The following is a 21696-nucleotide window of genomic DNA, read 5'->3' as shown; positions in this document are numbered from 1 at the left end:
GATAATAAAAAGCTGGCAACATAAAAGAACCAATTACTTCAGTTTGAATTAACACAATCGGATCTTCCCCCAGAATGGTTTAATCAAAGCCAATAACATTAGGGACAACTTACAACAGCCCAATTGATTTTTATACACTATACTTAATATTACAAAACACTTCCAACTGGATCGACTTATTCCCTTTGTATAAATACAGCCACACATAACACTGCTAGTAATTGAAGTCACTTAGAAGGAAATTGTTAAAGACTCAACAATCCAAACTGATGTAAAATACTCAAGGGCTTTTATTCAGAAGCTTCTATCTAATGTGAATGCATAACTCATTTTAACTGTAGAGAAAGAAATAAAGAAGTTCTTCCTTTCCATTCTGAAAAATCCTAGCGATGCAGATTTAAAACAATACGATTATTTTTTTCTAAAAAATCTTAGAATAACAACCTTCTTTCTTAGGAAAGGAAGCTGTTCCTTTCCTAAATAAGTACATTTGTTTTCCATTACTATCAGGGAGAAAGTTGCTTTATTTATATTAATTTTCTTGGTTAATTTGCAAGTTACACTAGATGGAGAAATCTAACAAGCCACTTTCAGCTGGTTGTTTTATACGAGGTAAAATAATACCTCACTCTTCTCTGAGGTATTAAAATACACTGACAATTTAAAGATACACATTTTAAAGGTATTATAAACCTTTTAATCTATGGGTACTTCTTGTACTTCTTTGTAGGTCTAAGTGGTGGGTAGCATTACCATTACCTTCTCGTTAGGTTTTTCCCACTTAAAATACAGGTAACAAATCTAGGAGGGCTGCTTTCAATGGTATTGTGCTGTGTTCCTCAATATACTGTGATATAAAGATCTAATGCATCCAGACCAGTCTAAACCCATGAGCTGTTGTAGTGACTTCTTGTCGAGTGAGCAACCCATGCACAGGAGAAAAATAATCTCTGGAGTGTAGACTTGTAGGTTCTTGGTAGGTGAAAACAACCATCTGCTTGTTGGAGTCATTTTAAAGACTTCTGATGCCCCGAACTCTCACCTACGCAGAACTGCTGATCTTTGCATTATTCTTGATAGTTCCAACTAAACAATCTAATCTGACGCTTCACTCACAGGTGACTCTCATTACCTATAGTTAATTTTCTTGGAAAGTTAAAGCAGCTCCTCCTTCTTCTTGGTGACACATAGTTCAGCCACATAATTATTTTCAAAATACAGACTAATCTACCTCAGAAAATTTCAAACAACTATAATATATTCACTCTAAAATTAAAAATTAGAAAAGGTACCAAATGCATAATGCCTAGTGTGTGTGTGTGTATGTGTGTGTGTGTGTGTGTGTGTGTGTGCTAGTGCTGGGGGAAGGGTTAACATTTTGTTAAGCTGAAAATTTTGTTGAATGATATCACTGAATGAATGGTAGCTGTTATAATCCTAAGAGTAGCGGTCAATAAAGAATTTTACACTTAATAATAATCTTGACCTGCAAAGAACATAACTGTGTTTGGGTGATGGATATGTTCACTGAGTCAGATAATTTGGAAATGTGAATCCTGGAGCCCTATTGTAGAGTTCTGCCATAATCAACACCAAATACTATCAATCTGTTCTTGATGATCTTGGCTGATGTGTGTATGAAGTGAAAGTAGCCAATCCTCTTTATTTTGCTAAGCAGCCATGGGACCCTACTGAAGATTGGAAGGTCATAAGCAGACATCCTGTTCATGAGGGTGACTAGGTTAGAGAAAATGTGATATTAATGATAATAACAAACCTATGAAGGGGAAAAAAAAAACCCACATCCATTATTTGTGAGCCCCAAAGTGAGTACACCAGTAGTCTGCTTTTGTAAATCTCATCTACTAATTGTAAAGTTTGTTCATTTTGTTAAAACCTGCTGATGACAATTTAGGAATGATAAAGAAAAAATAAACTTTAGAAATTAAAAAAAATGAAAGTTCCCTTTAACCTAAAAAAATAAATCTTTCAAAAGGACATTATTGTCCTTCCTCAATTGCCATGTAAGACCAATGTCATTTCTCATCTTTCCATTTGATCTCTGTGGCAATTAAATTCTTATTATGACCAGAGTTTCAAATGAAGAGTTTCTTGGTTTGTTCAGTTATATGCCCTGCTGAGATGGAATGGGAGAATCACCACTGTCTCCAATGATGGAAGATTCTTTGCTTTCCCCAGGAGCAAAGCATTCCTTGACAAAGAGCCAGAATGATGAAGAAAATAAAGTTCATCCCATAATAACATTTAGGCTTCAGGAAAGAAGCTCAACAAAAACAAGTTATCCCCTGGTACTCCCAAACTTTGTTTTAATTTCCCACAGTGGCACAGAAAGTCTCCTGGCCACAAGTTACCTATCATCTTAATTTCTCCTTCTTAGAGGGTTTGTGTTTGGTTTTTGTCCTTAATGAGACATATTTGCCAAAGAGGCATTCAAAAGGCATTTTTTACTCTTGCGGAAGAGTAATTAGGTCGGTACCTCTTTCCCTGCCAGCATTAGCTGCTCTAAAGAGAACCCTGCCCAGTATTTAATGCCCAAACACAAGAAACATCATTTCCACTAATTGGTCTTGAAGTTCCGATGTTCCCAAAGGGTCCCTTTATTTTGCAAGGATCAGAAAGGACATACGTAAAATGTAATACCGTCATCACTGACTTTATCTCTCTCATCTGCGCTATTACAGTTGTCCTTTCTTATGTTTGTGTAATCAACATCAACACAACACCAACAAGGGAGGTAAATAAAGGGTTGCATTTTTACAACAGGGGGCATCTCTAGGCAGAGCACAAATGTGATAGTCATATTTATAAACATGAACAAGAATGTAAATGTATGGCATATAAAATTTGACTCCCTTGATGATGGTATTCCTTTTACTGACAGTGTTCAGTGCATGAAGAAAAGGATAATACTGCTTTAGCATGTGGACTGTGAAATGCAGGGCAAGGGAAAAAAAGAACCATTCATGAAGCAGAAGCTGGAAATAGAGCATATACTACTAACCTTGTTCCCCCACCTTCCCCCCCTGGCCTGAGAAAGGGTTCTGGAGAAAATATCACCTCATCTCATGATAGGAAGTAAGGCAAATGATAAAAATGGGGAGGTGGCAGAACAATATTTACACATCCTTCTTGCTACCCAAAGCCCTGGAATGGTTTTATCAACCATCACGAAATTTCAAATTCTTTGACATAATGACCAGACTACATCAGCGTCCTTATAAACATGGCCAAACAATTATTAGGCAACAATTTACCCATTTACATTCAAATTGGCCAAATAAACCAGAGTTGAAGAACGAGTGAGCTACTTACTCTGAGTTCGATTCCCTTTTGGTCATTCTCTTTTTGATCTGTACCTTGAAAACAGAGCTCTGAGCTCTATCACTTCCTACTGTTTTATCCAAGTGATGGACAAGCTGTAGCTGTGGCCTCCTTTCTGTTCTTTTGGGACTTTTTCTCTCCTAAAAGGGCTATTTTCCACTGTAGAAACTAGTGTCAAAAGGTCTGAGGGGAATGAAGAGGAGGAGGATGTTAGAGACCCTTCAAAACCAAAATTATATGTTCAAATGAATATGTTTTCTGTGCTACTGCAATATTAACCACTCAGAAGCTAAACTGCTTGTCAGCATCTATACTGTGTGTTTACTTTTACACTTCATTTAGGTGGAAGCCAGGCTCCCAGGCACGGTAGTTTGCTTTTGGTTGCATTTTTGAGTCTTGGAGCACCAGCACAAGGATACAGTGTTAAGATGCAATGACACAGATTAGGAAAACTTAAAGAACACACTTCGGGTGTTCACCTCTGTCACGAGTTTCCGCAAGTTTCTGTAGACTTTCTTTTTCATCAACACTGTGCACAGAACTCCCTCTGAGTGCAAGTTATCTTTAAAGGTTTCCCTCCGAAGTTAATTTTAAAGCCCATTCAATATTTTCATGTAGAGGGTTGTTTTATTTTGTTCTGTTGATTTCCCTGTGGCTTCCTGTCGGAGCCAAATACAGGGCTAGCACTTTGACTGCACTATCTCTAAATATCTTCCCAAATATCTAACCTTCAACAAAGGGAATTAGAAAGGACATGCCTGACGTATCACAGGTGCGCCAACCCCTCAGCCAGGAAAACTCTGCTTCTGCAGGTGGCAACCTCCAAATAACGCAAGTCAGGATTGTGAAATACTGTGGTGCCATCTCACACAGAGCCTCCTCCAGCGTGGCCGTAGACTGGCGGCACCCAAAGACAGTGTAGCAGAGGACAACAGCAGTCGGGGAGGTGATTCAACCTGTTTCAGAGATTCGGCGTGACCCTTAAATGCCACCAGAGCCACCACATTGTCATACTGGGGAGACAGAAGGAGACCTAAAAATCAAGGCAAGCTGTGTCCACAATGTTTCTATTCTATTCACCCAATCCAGTCTTGTCTCTGGATATATGGGTTCTTGAGTTGCTTCTTCTCATGGTATCTAATATATAAGTCATAAAAAGCATACATAATAACAACAGTTGTGAACTTGGTCACTAATCAATAGAAACAATAAAGGAGAATATATAAACCATCTGCAGAAAGAAAGAAAGAAAGAAAGAAAAAAGAAAAATCACTTTTCCTTGTCAATTTCTTGGAATATAAATCACAAAATATTGCAACACATGGAACACTATATATAAGCAAAAAAAAAATAATGAAGTTTATTGATGAGGCAATTTGTTTTTCTCTTTTTATTCCAATAAGCTGCCTAAGAGAAGAAATACTCTCGATATTTGTGGGTAACAGCACAGCCCCCATATTTTATGTGAGATATTCATATAAGCATATATGCATATAAGTAAAATTCTCCCAAGTGGTGACTTTCATTAAAAGGCAAAAAGTCTATTATCTTTCAAAGAAGCAAGAGTTTAATATGCTGAGTTCAAGCCACTGGCATGGCCATTATCCAAAATCCAGATATAGATGAGGGAACGTGCTAATACTGTGTCTGGCATACATGTGCATCCTCCACCCTCTTTCAAAGTCTTTACTCCCAAATCAAAACATAAGAATGTCACATTCAATGATACATTTGTGGGAATGAAATGATCATCTCGGTATCTCCCTCCCTTGACTCCCCTTTGCCCAACATACATAACAGAAAGGAGATTAATGTTTCCTATTATTATAAAGGAGCTTTCACATACTACCAAGAGCTCTTACTATTCTCTGGTCTTTAGGACAACACATGCAGACCTTCGGCAGGTGACTTTTGATAACAAAGATATGCAATATAGTAAAATGCCCCTAATTCATGAATATTTCCCTCTTGAGCACTTGTTTCATTTTCAGTGGAACAGGCTTACTCCAGATTCCCTGTGACTAGAAGTTCCTTCTATTTCTTTCCTCGTGCATGGATTTATTTTTCTAGAGTTTATTGATGGAGGACTCATTCCTGTCCCCCTCTCTGATTCTGAGTTTTCACTCTGTTTCTGAGGTGTCACTTGTCTATAATGTACCACTTCATTGGCTTCTGTATGCCTTTCAAACTCCCTTCCTGGCATCTCAGACAAGGTCTCCCAATACACTTAGGGAAAACCAAGATTGTCTACTTTGACGGCAACTTTTGCCAAGTGAGTCCATTCTTCTTAATTAAGCCCAGAGATCTTTAGGAGTCACGTGGGTAGGGGCAGGGGGACAACCAACAAAGGACCAGTTCCCCTTTGCCCCTTGAGATCTGAGTTGGGGATGTCCTACCAACATCTCCAAGCAGTCAAAAGTCTGGGCTGTCAGTAAGTATTAGAAACAAAGCTCATCAACTCAGGTCTTGGGAAGCCGCCCTGAGACATGAGTTCTGCCCCTAAGTGAGGCCACTGCTCTAGAGCTCAAAACACGTGTTCTAACACTTCTGAGACAGTAACGAACCATAGACTTATCTGCTCTTTCGAGGACAACTTGTTTTGCTTTTGAGAAAGCAAATGTGCTCTCCCTTACAAAGTCTGGATTTCTGACAGCTAGTTCTCAGCTTTTTTTTTTTTTTTTTTTTTTTTTTTTTTTTGGCAAATTGGTATCTAGTAACCCAGGACCGGGGACTCGGTCCCTGATAACCACTTCAAAAGGGTTCAAGTCAAATAAGTTATGGGGATGAAAAGTGCAGCATAGGGAATATAGTCAATCTTTTAATAAGTTTGTATGGTGACAGATGGTAACCACACATATCATGGTGAATATTTCTTAATGCAGATAATTGTCAAATCACCATGTGGTACACCTGTTCATTGTATGTCAACTATCCTTCAATTATAAAAAAAAGTCCATGTAGAGGAGGACGCTGCCCAAAGGGCTGCTTTCATTAACTCTTACCTCTACCAGAAATGAGGGGGTTATTATACCAAATCCCACTGGCTGTGAGCATTTTGCTACATCTTGCCAACACTGAGGGTTCTAAGTAGCATTTTCTTTTTTTCCCTTGCCTTTCAGTGCCCACTGCTGAACCATCTTTCCTGATACACCTACATCTTCATCAAGCGAAACATCAAAATCCCAGTTTGTGACAAGAGCAGGTAAAATGCAGCAGTCTCCCCTCCCCTGACATTTTCTGACATTTCCCCCAAATTGTTTAACCGGCACAAACAGTTTCCACTTCAAAACTGCCCTAAGACATGAATGACCCTTGTTAGAAAGTTACGCCTTGTTATTAAGTCACACAGAGTCATTGCAGCTTCCTACCTGTCACGCCCAAATCTGACCTGCGTGACAGGTGTGGAAGGCGCAGGAAGGAGCTCCCTGGAGCATAGCCACCAGGCGTCCAGAGGCAGCACCACGATCCCAGCCCAGGGCTCCCCACGGCCTGCTGCCCCTCACTGGCCAGCCCCTGCCCCTGCTGACCACGGGAGAAGCCCCTGTCGGGGCGGCTCACCTGCTTGTAGGCATCGAGGAGGAAGCTCTTCCAGATGCAGCGCATTCCCTCTGAGGTCAGCATGCGCCTCCACTCCCCGCGAGTGGACTTGGAGCGGCTCAGCAGCAGCACCACGTGCTTGAGGAGAATGACCGAGTCATAGAGTGCCAGGAAGAGGCAGTTGGAGAAAAAAACTGGCAGAATTTGCAGTGTGATCAGCAAGTCTACGCTGAGGATGCCCATCTTCTCTGCCTCCCAGTCAGTTCCCTTGTGCGCTCTGGTTCCCCTTCACCCTCTTATTTAAAAGGGGGGTGGTGATAGAGGGGGTGGGGGAGATAAAGGGGAAGGCCGGGGGGTGGGGGGAGAAGGAGAAAAACTAAATTAAAAGGAAGCCCAAGTTGTCTCCTCTTTCAAAGAAGCAGAAATGGCAAGACCAAGTCCAGTCTCTCCAGCCCAGCAGTTGGAGTGTGCCCATCAATTCATTCAATTCGGAGCTGCTGCTTTTTTTTTTTTTTTTTTTTTTTCAGGATTTAAGATGTTAAAAAAAAAAAAAAAAGAAAGAAAGAAAGAAAAAGAAAAAGAAAAAAACCACACACACAAACTGGCGCACCCGTCCCTAATCCAGTTACCCCTCTCAGAGTCGGTTAGAGACAGGCAGTTCTACTTTCATTTCCAAGCACCTATGAGACTGTGGCAGAGATTGCAAAATTTTCTTTAGCTTTTCATTGTCTCTATGTTCAGAAACGTAGTCTGTTTCTTTCTTGAATTGCCAGAGTTTTTAAAAATGTGCTTTAAGGGTAGTTTTTTTCCCCTTCTTTATACTCCGTTTTACACACACTTTCTGTTCTCCTTCTCCCAGGCTGTCTCTCTCTCCCTTCCCCAGGAGCGACTGACTCCTCTTTTCCTCACTCCCTCTGGCTTTTCCTTCGTGCTATCTGTCTGTGGTGCAAAGTGCCTCTCTCTCTGCAGCCCAGTGAGTCTCCCTGAAGCCTTTTATACATTCCCTGGCTAATTGCTGCAATAGAGAAATGAAAGCCTAATCTTGGTAAAGATCTTGACGTCATTGAGAAAGAGGGCTTTACTTTGGCCAGAACTGCAGTGAATAGAAAAGCAAAACTCGACAACTTTTTTTTTTTAAAGGGGGGGGGGGAGTAGAGGGACAGTGGAATTTTGCTTTGAGATTTAAAGAGAGGGAGAGAGAGAAAAAAAAATTAATACCTTTGACAGTTTTCAGGAAATGCTTCCAGACTTTGGGAAAAGTAATTTAATGTAATGTGTAAATTGATAGGGAAACACTCTCTCCTCTGATGATGATTATTGTTATCACTCATTTATGAGGGGTTTTTGGAAAGAAAGGATTCTGGAAGGCAGGTAGAAAAGAGGAAGAGTACTCAGGGATGGTCTCTGTTCTATTTTTTGGAAGATGTGGATGCTTACGTCTGGTCTTTATACCTTTATACTGTGACAGTTTCTCATCAGATTTGTGACCCAGGTTCTTTAAATATTTTTGAGTCAATATCTTATTTAAGAATATTCAAAGTGAGTTGTGAGGTGGAAAACTTTTGAACTCTTTGAGTACCATCACAGCATTTCTCTAAAGCTTTTTGTAGAAAATTAATACAAGTTTTCTTTTTGGTGTTACTGAAATTTCCAATGCGAAAAAGAAAAGAAAAAAAAAATCTTCCAGACAACCATGAAAGTAGCTAGTTGACCAGATCTTCTTTTAGTTCCATTTTGCCTATATACAGATTAAATTAAAACTTTCTATCAAATGGCATTAAGATGCCATAGGACTGAGAAATAAATTTCTTTATTAAGTGAGCTCTTTAAATTCTGTACTTTCCCTGCTTCTGTTAGCATAACCCTTAAGAGACCTGAAGCTTTGGGGAATCTTCCTTTTTCCTTGAAAAAAAATTGATTAAATTTGTAGGTGGTTAGGAGCAGACTTTGAATTGGTTCAAGAGCCACACTGAACATTGCTCAATGGCTTGCTTCTGTCGTAAGTCTCCATGACCAAGGTCTATTTAAGTAGACAATGCTTTGGCAGAATGCCATGACCCCCACCTCAGTCTGGTTTTCCTTCCTCACTTACCTAACTGATCACCTCTAGTAATTACATTTTCTTGGAAGAAGGAGTAGTAAGTATAGACACTGGGGTGAGGATATAGAATTTAAATTGACAATTAATTAGCCGACTTTTCTATGTACACAGTGCTCTCATTAAGCACGAGCTAAGCAGGGAATGTAAACCTATCATCAGTACATTTCTGCATTTTGTCCCTGTTGGCTATAACCTGCAAGATTACAGAAATAATTTAAAAGCCTAGAGCAGGGGTCATTAAATGGTAGGCCAATGGACCAAATTCTGGATATATATGCATTTTATTCGGTTGGCCCAGTTCTGTTTTCCTTAAGAAAAAAATACAATGAGAATGCTTTTAGTTTTCATGAGGCCAGGGATTCCTATCTGCTTTCTCTGTTCCTATTTTCCACCAGTTAGAACCATTCCTGGCACAGAGTAAATTCAAGGAGGATGTATTGAATGGACCAATGGGTAGGGTATGCATTCCTCCACACTAGGGGGCACCATTCACATACAATATGATATGGCTAGGGTGTCCCAGAACTGTACACCTGGCTGGCCTTGGATGTGGCCCTTCCATTGACACAACTCTGCCCCTTCCCTACTGTCCTAAAAAATCTGATTCCTGGGCGCCTGGGTGGCTCAGTGGTTAAAGCCTCTGCCTTTGGCTCAGGTCATGATCCCAGAGTCCTCGGATCGAGTCCTGCATCGGGCTCTCTGCTCAGCAGGGAGCCTGCCTCTTCCTCTCCCTCTCTCTCTCTCTCTCTGCCTGCCTCTCTGCCTACTTGTGATCTGTCCGTGAAATAAATAAAAATCTTAAAAAAAAATCTGATTCCTTCATCTTTCTCTTTGGTTTAGCCCATTATGAATCTTGGATTTATATTCCAAGGACTAAATTTTGAGAGATTTCAGAGCTTAGAGAAATGAATATAAACCACATAGAAAAATATTTTTCTATGGGACTAGTGTACATTGTTGCCTAAAGAATATTATTCAGATACATGATAACATTTACTCCGTTCATTCTCTCAATCTTCTCAGTGTCCCTATTGAAGAAAAAAAGACAAAGAGAGGGAAGTGACCACATGGCATTTTAACTAGTGTAGAAGGGAGAGGTAAAGTGCCAGATGAAGTCCCACTCCACAATGACAGAAGGTCTGGAGTCAGGAAATGATGTTTCCAATCACTGTTCAAGCCTTAAAATCTCGCCCCTTTTCAAACATTCATTTTGACCTGTTTGAATGAAAGCAGTGCTCATTTAAGGGAGAGATGTTAGCAGCTATAAACCAATGCTTCCTCACTTGTCATTTGCTTTCAAGGAGAAAGATATGATTAGAAATGGCAAGCTAAGGAGGGGAATTGGTAGAAAATCAGAAAAATGTTTTCTTTTTTAAATGCAAACTTCAAGGCACATCCAAACTACAAATGATTATAAATCAGAAGGGCTTTTTTTTTTTTTTGTCTTTTTATTTTCCTCTTTCTTTCTCTCTTTCTTTCTTTTCCTTCTTTGGCAGTCAGATGTGTTTGAGGGTTTTTTAAAACAGAAGGACAAATAGACACATAGCCAACCTCTTTGTATCATTTCTCAGATTTCTTCCATCATTTTTTTAAATGAATAAATAAATGAATTACAAAACTGAGAGTCATTCCTTTACCTATTAGACAATCTGTCCATTCTAGAAATTACATTTCTCCAAAGCTATTTTTTTACACACAGTTTGCTTGTTCAAATTATTTACACTATTCAACATTTTGGTTTTCAAGTAAACCATGAAGTAAAAAAATAAATAAATAAATAACACATAAGGTGACAGAGAATGATTTATCCCATAATACAGATGAGAGAATGTGGATCATGAAGGCTTATAGAGTCAGAGCTCATGCTAGGATATCTTCCCTAAAACTGAACCTCACTTTTTTCTTACATAACTGTTCTGCGGGTCCTGGCCATACTCTGAAAATCGAAACCCTTGCCAAAAGTGGTTGTGCTGAATTATTTTACCTTCTAAATTGCAAATGATATCTGGGATTTCACATCTGTTTAATACTGCCCCAATTCAAGCTCCTGGTTTAGATTTCATATGGTGATTTCAAAGGCTTGGCTATCTTCTTGGCCATATAAGCGTTCTTAGCAATCAACACTGTAATCAGCTAATTGCAAACCAATGTGTGGCATGTTGGTTGAATTTCTCCATACGTTGTACACAGGTTTCAAATTCTAAACAAAGGCAGCTTAGGGCAAAATGTTTGGGGTTTTTTAGTAAGTGCAGAATTGCTGTAAAACAGTTTAATTGTGGTCTTTTTCTATAGTAAGAGAGCATCATGTCCACCATTGCTTCCTTCTGGCTAGAGAAATAAGAATATGAATGGTAAGTGTTCCTTTGCTCCTCTTTTTGGCTCAAACTGAGACTGAGAACATGAAGTTAGATAACTGGAGAGCAGACTTGAAAATTTCAGGGGTGGAAGCTATCACTGCTATCTCGCTATTGTTTTATGAAGGAGCCAAAGAGAATCCAAAGAATTCTGTGGAGTTAATAATTCATGCTGTGGATCTTTCAAAAGTCTTATTTCACAGAATTTTATTCCTTATAATTCAATTTGTTAAATATAGTTTTAAAATGGAGTTTAATTCTTCCTTTATTAAAAACATGTCAAATAAATAGATCATAAATCAAAAAACGTCTGCTCAGGACTGGGAATGTGATTGCCATATACCTTCCCCACCCCCCCACCCACCCACGCTCCCACACCCCGCCAAATAGTACAGTCCCTATCAGAGAAGGGAATCAAAAACTGCACGACCTTCTGTCTCTACTAACTCCTGGTTGTGCCCAAGGAGGAGTTATAATGAAGGGTTTGTACTACCACTACTGAATCATTCAGAATTCCCTGTGGGCCCATCCATTTTACAAACGCAGCCGTGTTCCCTGCCTTGTGATGAAAGAAGCTCCATGGATAAAACAGACAACCCCAGAGTAAACTCTGACACACCTTGAGTAAAGCAGCTTAGGGCTGGGGCAGAGAAGGCAGACTCTGTGGGAGGTATGAGCATTCTATCCCAATAGCTGGTCTCAGGTCCCTTTGCAAGCCCTGGCAGAAAACAGAGGCTGAGGTGTTAATGCATTTTTCCCTCAGGAACTGCTGCTACTCTTTTGTTTCCGGGCCACCTACTGGTAAGACTGTGGAGGAAAGGAAAAGGTAAAAGACAACAGGATGGGGAAAGCAGAAATGAAGAGAAGGAAGATGAGGAGGGTGGAGAGAGAGAGGAAGGGAGAAAAGAGAAATTTCAATGAACTTCTTGTGAGAGGCTGTGAGCAAGAGAGCCAATTAATGCCAATTGTGGCAATGCCTTCTGTGAGGAAGACAGCTGTCCAGAAACTGGATGGAAGCCACCACCTCATTTCACAGAGGCCACTGAACAGCTGTTTCAAGACAGCAGCCTTCATTTGCTATTGACCTGGTCTAGATCTAAACTGATGGCCGATCCCCACCCCCGGCTTCCCAAATCTCTCTGGTACGAAGAGGCCGAGTGTTATTTAGTTTTGAGAATAGTTTATTAATCTCTAGAGACACCCAGGTTTGGTGGTGGAGAGGCCAGGAGAATAGAAAAGAACACTCTGTAAGGTTATACAAGATGAATTCCTTCAGGACAAGAAGCTCTCAAATGAATACATTGAACTCATCCTCTTTTCCTAAAATGTGACTCAATGTCTTCATTCCGCCTAAATCTTTACCCACTCTAGCAGACCAAGAGAAACAAAGGAAAACGGTCAAAAAGTCATCATCTTTGGACCAGCTTTTCTTCTACTTTGTTCTGCTCTATAGCTCATAGGAAACCACCAGCTGACATTAAGTTTTAAAATAAAATAGGCCATTCTTTATAAACAGTTTTACAGTTGCCTTTAAAAAATCACTTATACATTGCCTCACTCATATACTGAGTACATGAACAGAGCATGACAAAATATATTAAGATTCATGCTGGTTCATGCAATTCCAGAGGCAATAGTAGCTTGTTCTCACTGAGGGTAAAGGAGGCCACACCTCCTCTCTCAAGAACTGGTAGACACAAATGCACAGAGAAAATAAGCAACGTGTTCTAATCTCAGTGAAGATAGTGAAACTAATAGAATTACTGTAGCATAAAAAAATCCACATTCGATATGGGGATAAAATAGCTGCAATGAAGATGACTATACAATGAGATATGTTACCAAGGGAGGTTATGAAAATGTTATCAGTGGGCTTATTTTCAAGGTAGGGAGGGAGGCTAATAAGACAATTTTCCAAAACCTTTTTAAGCCCATGGTACTCTTAAAGTAATAGTTTAGAATAAGTTAATATGTAACATATACATAAAACCATCCAACTGGGCTAATGGCAGAATACCAGAATCATAAACTATGCTCTGTTTCCATTTCAATTTTGAAGACACTTTTTTTGGTACAATTAAGTAAAATCTTACACTTTTCTAAAGGTAGTAGACAGGAAAGCATGTTTGTTTTCTACAGACAAAATATAAGGCCTGAAATTCAAATCTATTTTTAAAATCTAGCCTCATTTATTAGATGGACACTTGTCGTCTTTTATCAAGACACAACCACTTAGCTAAATGATTGTTTTAAAAATAAATGTGTACGAATTCCTGAATACTCTTATCTTGTTTTCTCAGGAGAATTTTCTATCATGATTTAAAGACTCGAAATCTGTTTTCCCAAAGTAAAACCAATATGCTTCATGATTTTTTCTTCAGTAATGAACTAAATGGGACACAAAGCTAAGACGCTGAACTCCTCAGCCTAAGTATCTCGATCTCTTCTTGATAAGCGTTAAATAATACCAGCTCACTCAGCAAATGGGCACTTACCAGTTACCAAGAGATGTCTTGTTCTGGCGGGTTTCAATCTTCAGATGCAGAATCTATTTCTGAGCCCATACAGACCCATAGGATCAGAAACAAACCTCTGGATTGATTTTCTACCTATAAAATGGAGATGAAGATGTCTTCCCATACTTATCTCATGTTGGTGGCTAATATATTCATGTTTTTGAGAAATTTAGTATCTTTTTTTTTTTTTTTTTTTTTGTCAGAGAGAGAGAGAGAGAGCAAGCACAGGCAGGCAGAGTGGCAGGCAGAGGCAGAGGGAGAAGCAGGCTCCCTGCCGAGCAAGGAGCCCGATGTGGGACTCTATCCCAGGACGCTGGGATCATGACCTGAGCTGAAGGCAGCTGCTTAACCAACTGAGCCACCCAGGCATCCCGCGAAATTTAGTATCATTCTAAAAATCTTCTAAATAAAAAGGAATCCTGGCTGGTAAGTTTATTTGGACCTATCTGTATCAACAGATTCCCTCTAATAAAAACTTCTGGAAAAAAAAATTATTCCTAACAGGCCAGATCTGATTTTATTATGAATTGCTAACCTGTTCGAAATGACTTTAAGGAAAGCTGGGTTACTCAGTGGAAAACAAGAATGATTACCTGTAATGGTGGATATTATGGATGCACAAACTTTGCCTAAAAAATAATAATCAACCTGGATCTTTAACCACACTCAACCCTGAACAGAACCTATTTGAGAGCCCTTTAGAGAGGCATATTCATTAACTCTATAAATTATTCACTATGTAACCATTCCTGCATCTTCCATGATTCTAGGAAGGCTAGATAGAAAATGTACGCAAATATCCCTGATCCTAGAAAACAACTGATCTCCTAAGTTTTCTTGGACCAAAACGGGGTAGAAAATGCTCAATAGCAAAGAAGGAAAACCACTGACATTTTAATGGACAACGTGTTTGACAAATTGAAGCCACAACAAAATCCAGAGCCTGCCACTATATGTGGCACTACTTTGTATCTTATTTAAGAGACTGTTTACTCCTCCAACATAGAAATATTTCTCTCCTACCATGGGAACCTCAGAACTATGGGTCTTAAAAGAGCTATTAAAGCTATTTGTTTTTTTTGTTGTTGTTGTTGTTTTTTAACAAAAGGACTCTTCTAGAAGGTGTTTACAGGCAATGGGGGCAGGGGAGAAAAGGGATAAGGCAGAAAAATAGAAGAGAAGGCTAGATTTAGAAGGATGAATATAATCAGGGTTGTTGGGGGCAGGCAGTGCACATTCAATAACATTTGATTTCCTGATCACAATAGATGTTTGATCTATTAATGAATATATTAAATATTGGTAAAACAGAAACACAAAGAATGTAGAGGTTAATTCAATGAAAGGACGAGAAATTAGAAGTCAGTGGGTAAAATATTTTCCTCTTCTGCGTGTAGGCCCAGTGAAAGGGTACGGGAAATGTGAGAAAAGGGATAGGAAAAAGCCAAAGTCATCTGCTTACATAATAAAATAAGCTCAAATTCACTCAAAATATCAGCCACCAGAAGACATCTATTCAATTTGCCAATCTACTTACAGCAAATATTTATTAAAAACCTACAAAGAGCTTGTCATTTTGCTGTGCACTGAAAAGGATTACTGGTCTCAAATTTGGAGTCCAGTAGGGGGAGACAAACATGTAACTAAAAAAGGCAACTCACAGTACAGGTGCTGTTAATAAATAAAGTTGCAGCATACAGTATGGTATAAAAGAAGAATTAGCCAATTCTATGTGGAATAAGAGTCAAGAAAGTGTTAATGAAGAAAATATACAAGCCGCATTAAAATATTGTATTGCAAAACCAAATTTAGAAATGTGGTATCTGATAACAGAACAAGTTCAAAACAATGTTTATGTATTACTCTAATAGAGACTACTGATAAAATAATCTCTATTACAATTATACATACATAGTATTTTTTTGACGTTGGAACTAAGTTATTTAGGTATAGATAACCTTTTCTTGATTAACGATAAAGTTGTTACAGTTACACAAAATGAAAAAAGTTTGATTAAAGCTTTGTTCTGACAGATTCTACCACTAACAGCCAGAAATAGGGACCTAAATATAACTTTTCTCTCCTTTTATAATTGAAAGTTAGTATGTACAAGTTCAGTCTTAATATCTGAATGTTATGGACATATCATGGAAGGTAGGAAGTACTGTTTGATACTGCTATTCACATCCAATTAAATAATAATCAGTGGTGGGGATAAGAGTAGCCAGGTCAATTCCAGTCTTCCACTACTACACTTATATGATTTCAAGCCATTAATTTCTTTTTTACGTTTTCTAGGTATGTCACAAAGGCAAGCTCATAAACCTCACTGAAGTTCTAACTCAGTGACTCTCCGATATGGTAGCCTTTGGAAACTTTATACCACTACAGAGAAAAAATGGATTGAGTAATTCAGAATCCACATTTTCATTCTTCCAGTTCTCTTTGGTCTATAGCAAGGGTATCCCTCTTGCTTCTTTATTTATGATTTTTATTACTTCTGTCTTCTCATGACAAATCACCCTGATAGTGTATACATACGATGTAGGGTCAGAAACATTGAATACATTTACTTGTTGAAAATTTTGTAAGCTACTGCAAGAAAGATGTGGATATCAAAACTTTATGGAAATAGGAAATATTTATGAAATATAGGGCCAGCAGTATACATGCACAAATGAACATTCTTGCTTCCATATTTAAAGGATAAACTCCTGCTGGGGAATAGTTAAATCCTGGGATGTTAGAAAAATTTATGGAAAAATTCAAATATATGCAAAAGTAGAGTGATGAGAATAAGGAATCCCATGTATGCATCAACCAACTTCAAGAGATACAAACTCATAACCAATCTTGTTTGAGCTCTACAACCCTCACCTACTTCCCTGATTTCCATGTAATTTTGAAGGAAGTTCAAGTCAGGTTTTTTTTTTTTTTATTTTCCCAAAACATCTGTGAGGTTTCTTTGCCTACATAAAGCATCATATGAATTAGCTAGCTAATTGATTTATTTTCTTTTATCTATCTTTTTACTCACTGTGACATTTATCTGTCAAACCACTAAGAAAGAAATGGAAAACAGACATTCCTCCCCATTGTTTTTGGGCTTGAATTCAATTTTTCATCTGAGTACCCTGCTTGCTACAGTGATAGGTGTTGTAAAAAAAAATGCACAAACAATAATGAAAAAGCATTTTTCATTAATTATCGAACCAGTCATTTCCCTTTTCCCCCCATTTTTAATGGTAGGCATTACACATGTTGGCTCAGAGTGAGATTGCTTTTTAAATTATGAGGTGGTCTCAGTTTACTCATTTACATCCAAACCAAAATGCAATTGCTACAAGGTACAACATGAAATTGCCAACTAGGTTATAAGAATCAGAGGACTGTGATAGAACAAAGGCTGATAAGAACTCATGGAGGTGATCAATGACAAGCAGACGTGTTGCTTAATGTGAAATTTCTCACAGAGAAACTTTATTAATACAAGAAAATCATGATATTTGCCATAAAAAACAAAAATCATATGAATGTAAAACTTAACTTCTTAGTGAAACCCATAATAACAGGTCTGTGTGCCTGTTCCCTAAAGTCATTCTCCTTCCCTGAGTCATCCAACATTCCCCAAAGGTAATAATCTCTCCCATTAGAGATTTTTCCATCTTCCCAACTACGTACCATTCCAGAACAACTCCTGGCCTAGAAAGGGATAAATGGATGTTTGGAGGGTTTTATGGAAAACATAATACCTTTCCCCATATCACACTGATCACTAAGGGAGAGGGTGGAGGGTTGGGAGGGCAGAAGTGTGTGCAGCTATTTGAGTGTCTACATCTTCTCCAACAGAAAATATAAAATTTTACCTGATGCTATGCTGGCATAGTGTACTTGCATATGCATGTACATTAAATTTTGTAGGTGTGCTTTGCTATATTGGAAAACATATTCAAATAATAAATCTCAATAAATGAAAATGACTTTCTTTTCCTACAGTATATAAAAATGCCAGGGCAATCTGCTTTCCATGTTTGACACCAAAGAGCTAAACATTGAGTGATATCCAACTTTATGAGACACATAAAAATGAAATAAAAATGGGTAAGAAGATAAACATTTAAAGAGATAAACATTGTCAAACAGAAATGATTACAAAGTTTGTAACAATCTGCAGTTTTCATTGTTTTCTGTTTACCTAGCTTTCCCTACAATGAATTTCTTTCGCTCATTTCCCTTCTTTTAATAATGCATGTTCCCATAATCATTGACATTAAAGTAAAGGATGTGAAACAGGACCCAGTTTATATTTATTGGAAGAAATATCAGTAACTTGAAAATGCAAAAATTGCCTTATATACTTGAATGTTTCATCTAGCTACTTTTCATTTAATAGCTCTGGAAAATTGAGCTCCTTTCTCACAGGAGTACAGTCTGTTTACTTTGTATTATATGAAACCACCACATTCAACCTTTTTTGACCTACTAAAACAGCAATTTCATATTATTTAACCCAATAATATTTCAAATGTCAAAAGGTCTACAGATTGCCATTGCACTGGAGCTTATATATGGTTATTTCTTGGTGAAATGCACAGATAAAAATGGAAATATTCCCATTGGAATCCCCTTGACATTTGAAATTCTATTTTTAAAAAAATCATATTAATAATGGAAAACAAATTAATATTATTTTTTAGTCTGGCCTGTCATTGTCTCTGTCAGTGGCCTAATATAGCCCCTGGAAGAAATTATGTCCCCTACAAATTACTGCACTATGCCCAGCGGTTCCTTCTTCAAAATGATGACACCTAATGTATGTGAGAACATAGAATGTCACTAGAAAACCTGATAATACCTTTGGCTAGGAAACATTTTGTAGACAATATGTTGTTTTATTACTAACAAATTAGATGTTCTTACACTGCAATAATGATGGAGGTGGAGTGGGGTCGGGGGAAGGACAACCTAAAGTGTTAGAGGTAGGAAGGCCAACTTAAATGGGAGACTGATATTAAATAAGCCAAGTTATTAAGGGTGGTACTCAAACTTAGCAGGAAAGGATTTCTCTTACAATCTAAAAATTTGAGATTTTACCTATGTCCATAAAAAGTTGAAAAAGTGACTCAAACATTTTCAAGAGTATAGAATAATTTCTTCTCTGAGAGAATACTATATCTCTGCTATTCCTAAAGCTATCATTCTTGATGGAAACTTCTGTAAGACTGGTTTCTGAGTTGACCTCTCAATTTGGGAGTTAACTTAGTCCATCCCTATTGTAGAAAAAGTTAAATGAACTCCAGGAAGCAGATTAAACACATTCTGTAGACACTAAGTCACCACTTTACTTTTGTGACTCACCTTCATTAAATTTGTCAAGGCAAAATAAAGGAACAGTAAAGAAATGTGGATTATATCATAGGCCACCTGCAAGTACCCAATTATCTTCTCACATAATCCTTCTTTTTTATAATATTGATAATATCAACACAAACAGCACCAACAAGTACTGATAGCTGACACTTACTGAGTACTTCTTATATAACAGTGACTCTTCTAAATATTTTAATTGTATTGAGTCATTTAATCTTTGTAACAATCTTATTGGCCTAAATATCATTATTAGGCTCATTTCATAAGTGAGAAAACCAAGTCTCAGGGAGGGATGAAGCAAATTTTCAAAGGTCACAATCTTTGGATCATAAAATCCCAGTACTGGAAGGTACCCATGAAGCAGGGAACCAGTTTATCCCTCAATTTGTGTGGCTGGTTAAAAAAACAAAAACAAAAACAAAAACATTCCCCCTCCTGAAAAAAAAATTGTAAATCCTAATCCTTGAAACCCATTAACTGTTACCTATTTGGAAAAAGGGTCTTAGCAAATGTGTCAAGGATTTTGAGATGGGGAAATTATCCTGGATAATTCAGATGGCCCTAAGTGCCATCTCCCAAATTATTGTAAAAGAAAGACAGAGGGTGGGGCGCCTGGGTGGCTCAGTGGGTTAAAGCCTCTGCCTTTGGCTCAGGTGATGATCCCAGGGTCCTGGGATCGAGCCCCGCATCGGGCTCTCTGCTCAGCAGGGAGCCCGCTTCCTCCTCTCTCTCTGCCTGCCTCTCTGCCTATTTGTGATCTCTGTCTTTCAAATAAATAAATTAAAATTAAAAAAAAAAAAGACAGAGGGAAATTTCACACACAAGTGTGTGCATGTGTGCACACACACACACACAGACACACACACACAGACACATGAAAGGCAATGAGAAGACAGCAAAAAAGAGATTTGAAGATGTTGGGTTTGAAGACTGGAGTGATGTGGTCACAAACGAAGGAACATTGGCTAAAAGAGGCAAAGTAAGAATTCTTCCCTACCACCTCTGACCTGACCGACACCTTGATTTGTGGCCCAAAGATACTGATTTGAGACTTCTGGACTCTGGAACTGTGAGAGAATAATTTCTATTGGCTAGAGCCAACCACTTTGTGTTAATCTGTTACAGTAGCCATCGGAAACTGACACAGGCTATAATAAAAAGAATATTTAAACTATTGAATAAGTTCAATGTTCTGGTTTTTAAAAACTCTAAAAAAGAGGCTTATGATTTTTCCTTCAGTAACATGTTACAATATTTGACCATCCCACTCTCAGGAAATAACCCCTTCTAATTTATAAATCATTCACTTCCTTCTGCTGTCTGTTTTCTAAAGGAACAGATACTAGTTTACGCCTGTCCTTTATGACATATTCCATACTCTAAGTAACTTCATTATCACTGTTATAGACATAGGATGAATAATGCTCATTTATTTAGTTTCTTTATTACAGGACCAATTTCTGGTGCTATGACTATCTTTCTAGTTTCCTTCTGATCTCCACTGTAGTTGTGAAATTCAGAAGTGGTTCCAGAATTTAAGTAAACTAGATTTTCTTCAATGTCTAAGCATAATGGAGATACATATGCAAAGGGATGAGTATGGTTGTACAATTTTCCAGATCAATGATAGATCTTTAATTCAAAAACAGATTAATTCAGTCAAATCCCTCCAACATTAACAGTGATAATTTATTCCATAATAAATAATTTATTCCATAAACATTCCTGTCAATTCCACAAAATTACTTTTAGTCATCCATACGAACTGCAAAAAATTGTTAAATAATGCCATCGGTTATTTCTGTGTTGAGCTTAATCTATAAGGTAGTATTACTAATTGAAACACCAATATTTACTTAATAGTGATAGATAAGAATTTTTGCATAACAACAAAATCAGGGGACATCAGACCTCTAGTTCTCTTATGGAAATTATAAAAATTACAGATACATTTACTTGCCCTAACCTATGGCAGATTTTATCCTATGTGATTCTTCTGAAACCACTAGATTCCTCCATCATAGAAGAGCAAGCAGAGGTGAAGATGTCCACCCCAAGCCATTTCTCTTTCTCAGTGAAAATGAAAATAAGGTTCAGCAATCAGAACCTGTTTTACTTGAGCCAGTTGATGTAGCCACTAAATAAAATGACAAGAGACTTAGGAGCTCATGGTAGAAGGGATGCATTCTCAGGTTGCCTGTAAAACTCTTTCAACAAATCATCATCAAAAAGATTTCACTTTTTCTACTTTACGTGTACTGTTTTAGACCAGAGTTTCTCAAACTCCACGTAATTCAGGCCAGATAATTCTTTGTTTTGGTGGCTGTCCTGTGCATTGTAGGATCATTTAGCAGCATCCCTGGTCTTTACCTACTAGATGCTAGTTGCAACACCTCACCTGATCCCCCAGTCAAAAATGTCTCCAGATATTGTCAATTGTCCCTGGGAACAAAATTACCCCTAGCTGAAAACAACG

At 38.0% G+C, this 21696-nt stretch overlaps 1 protein-coding gene across 1 annotated transcript in view; it reads right to left on the bottom strand.

The window, feature by feature from the left end:
- Positions 1 to 21696, bottom strand: part of DIO2 (iodothyronine deiodinase 2) — a 224022-nt gene that overhangs the window by 7079 nt on the left and 195247 nt on the right. The window contains 1 exon segment of the mRNA XM_047735554.1: positions 6901 to 7174. Coding sequence (XP_047591510.1) covers positions 6901 to 7122 — 222 coding nt within the window. The 5' untranslated portion in view covers positions 7123 to 7174.

This window comes from Lutra lutra, chromosome 7 (assembly GCF_902655055.1).
Source record: "Lutra lutra chromosome 7, mLutLut1.2, whole genome shotgun sequence".
Taxonomy (NCBI): Eukaryota; Metazoa; Chordata; class Mammalia; order Carnivora; family Mustelidae; genus Lutra; species Lutra lutra.
Note: the sequence above shows the minus strand (reverse complement) of the source record. Positions and strands in the feature narration are given on the sequence as shown.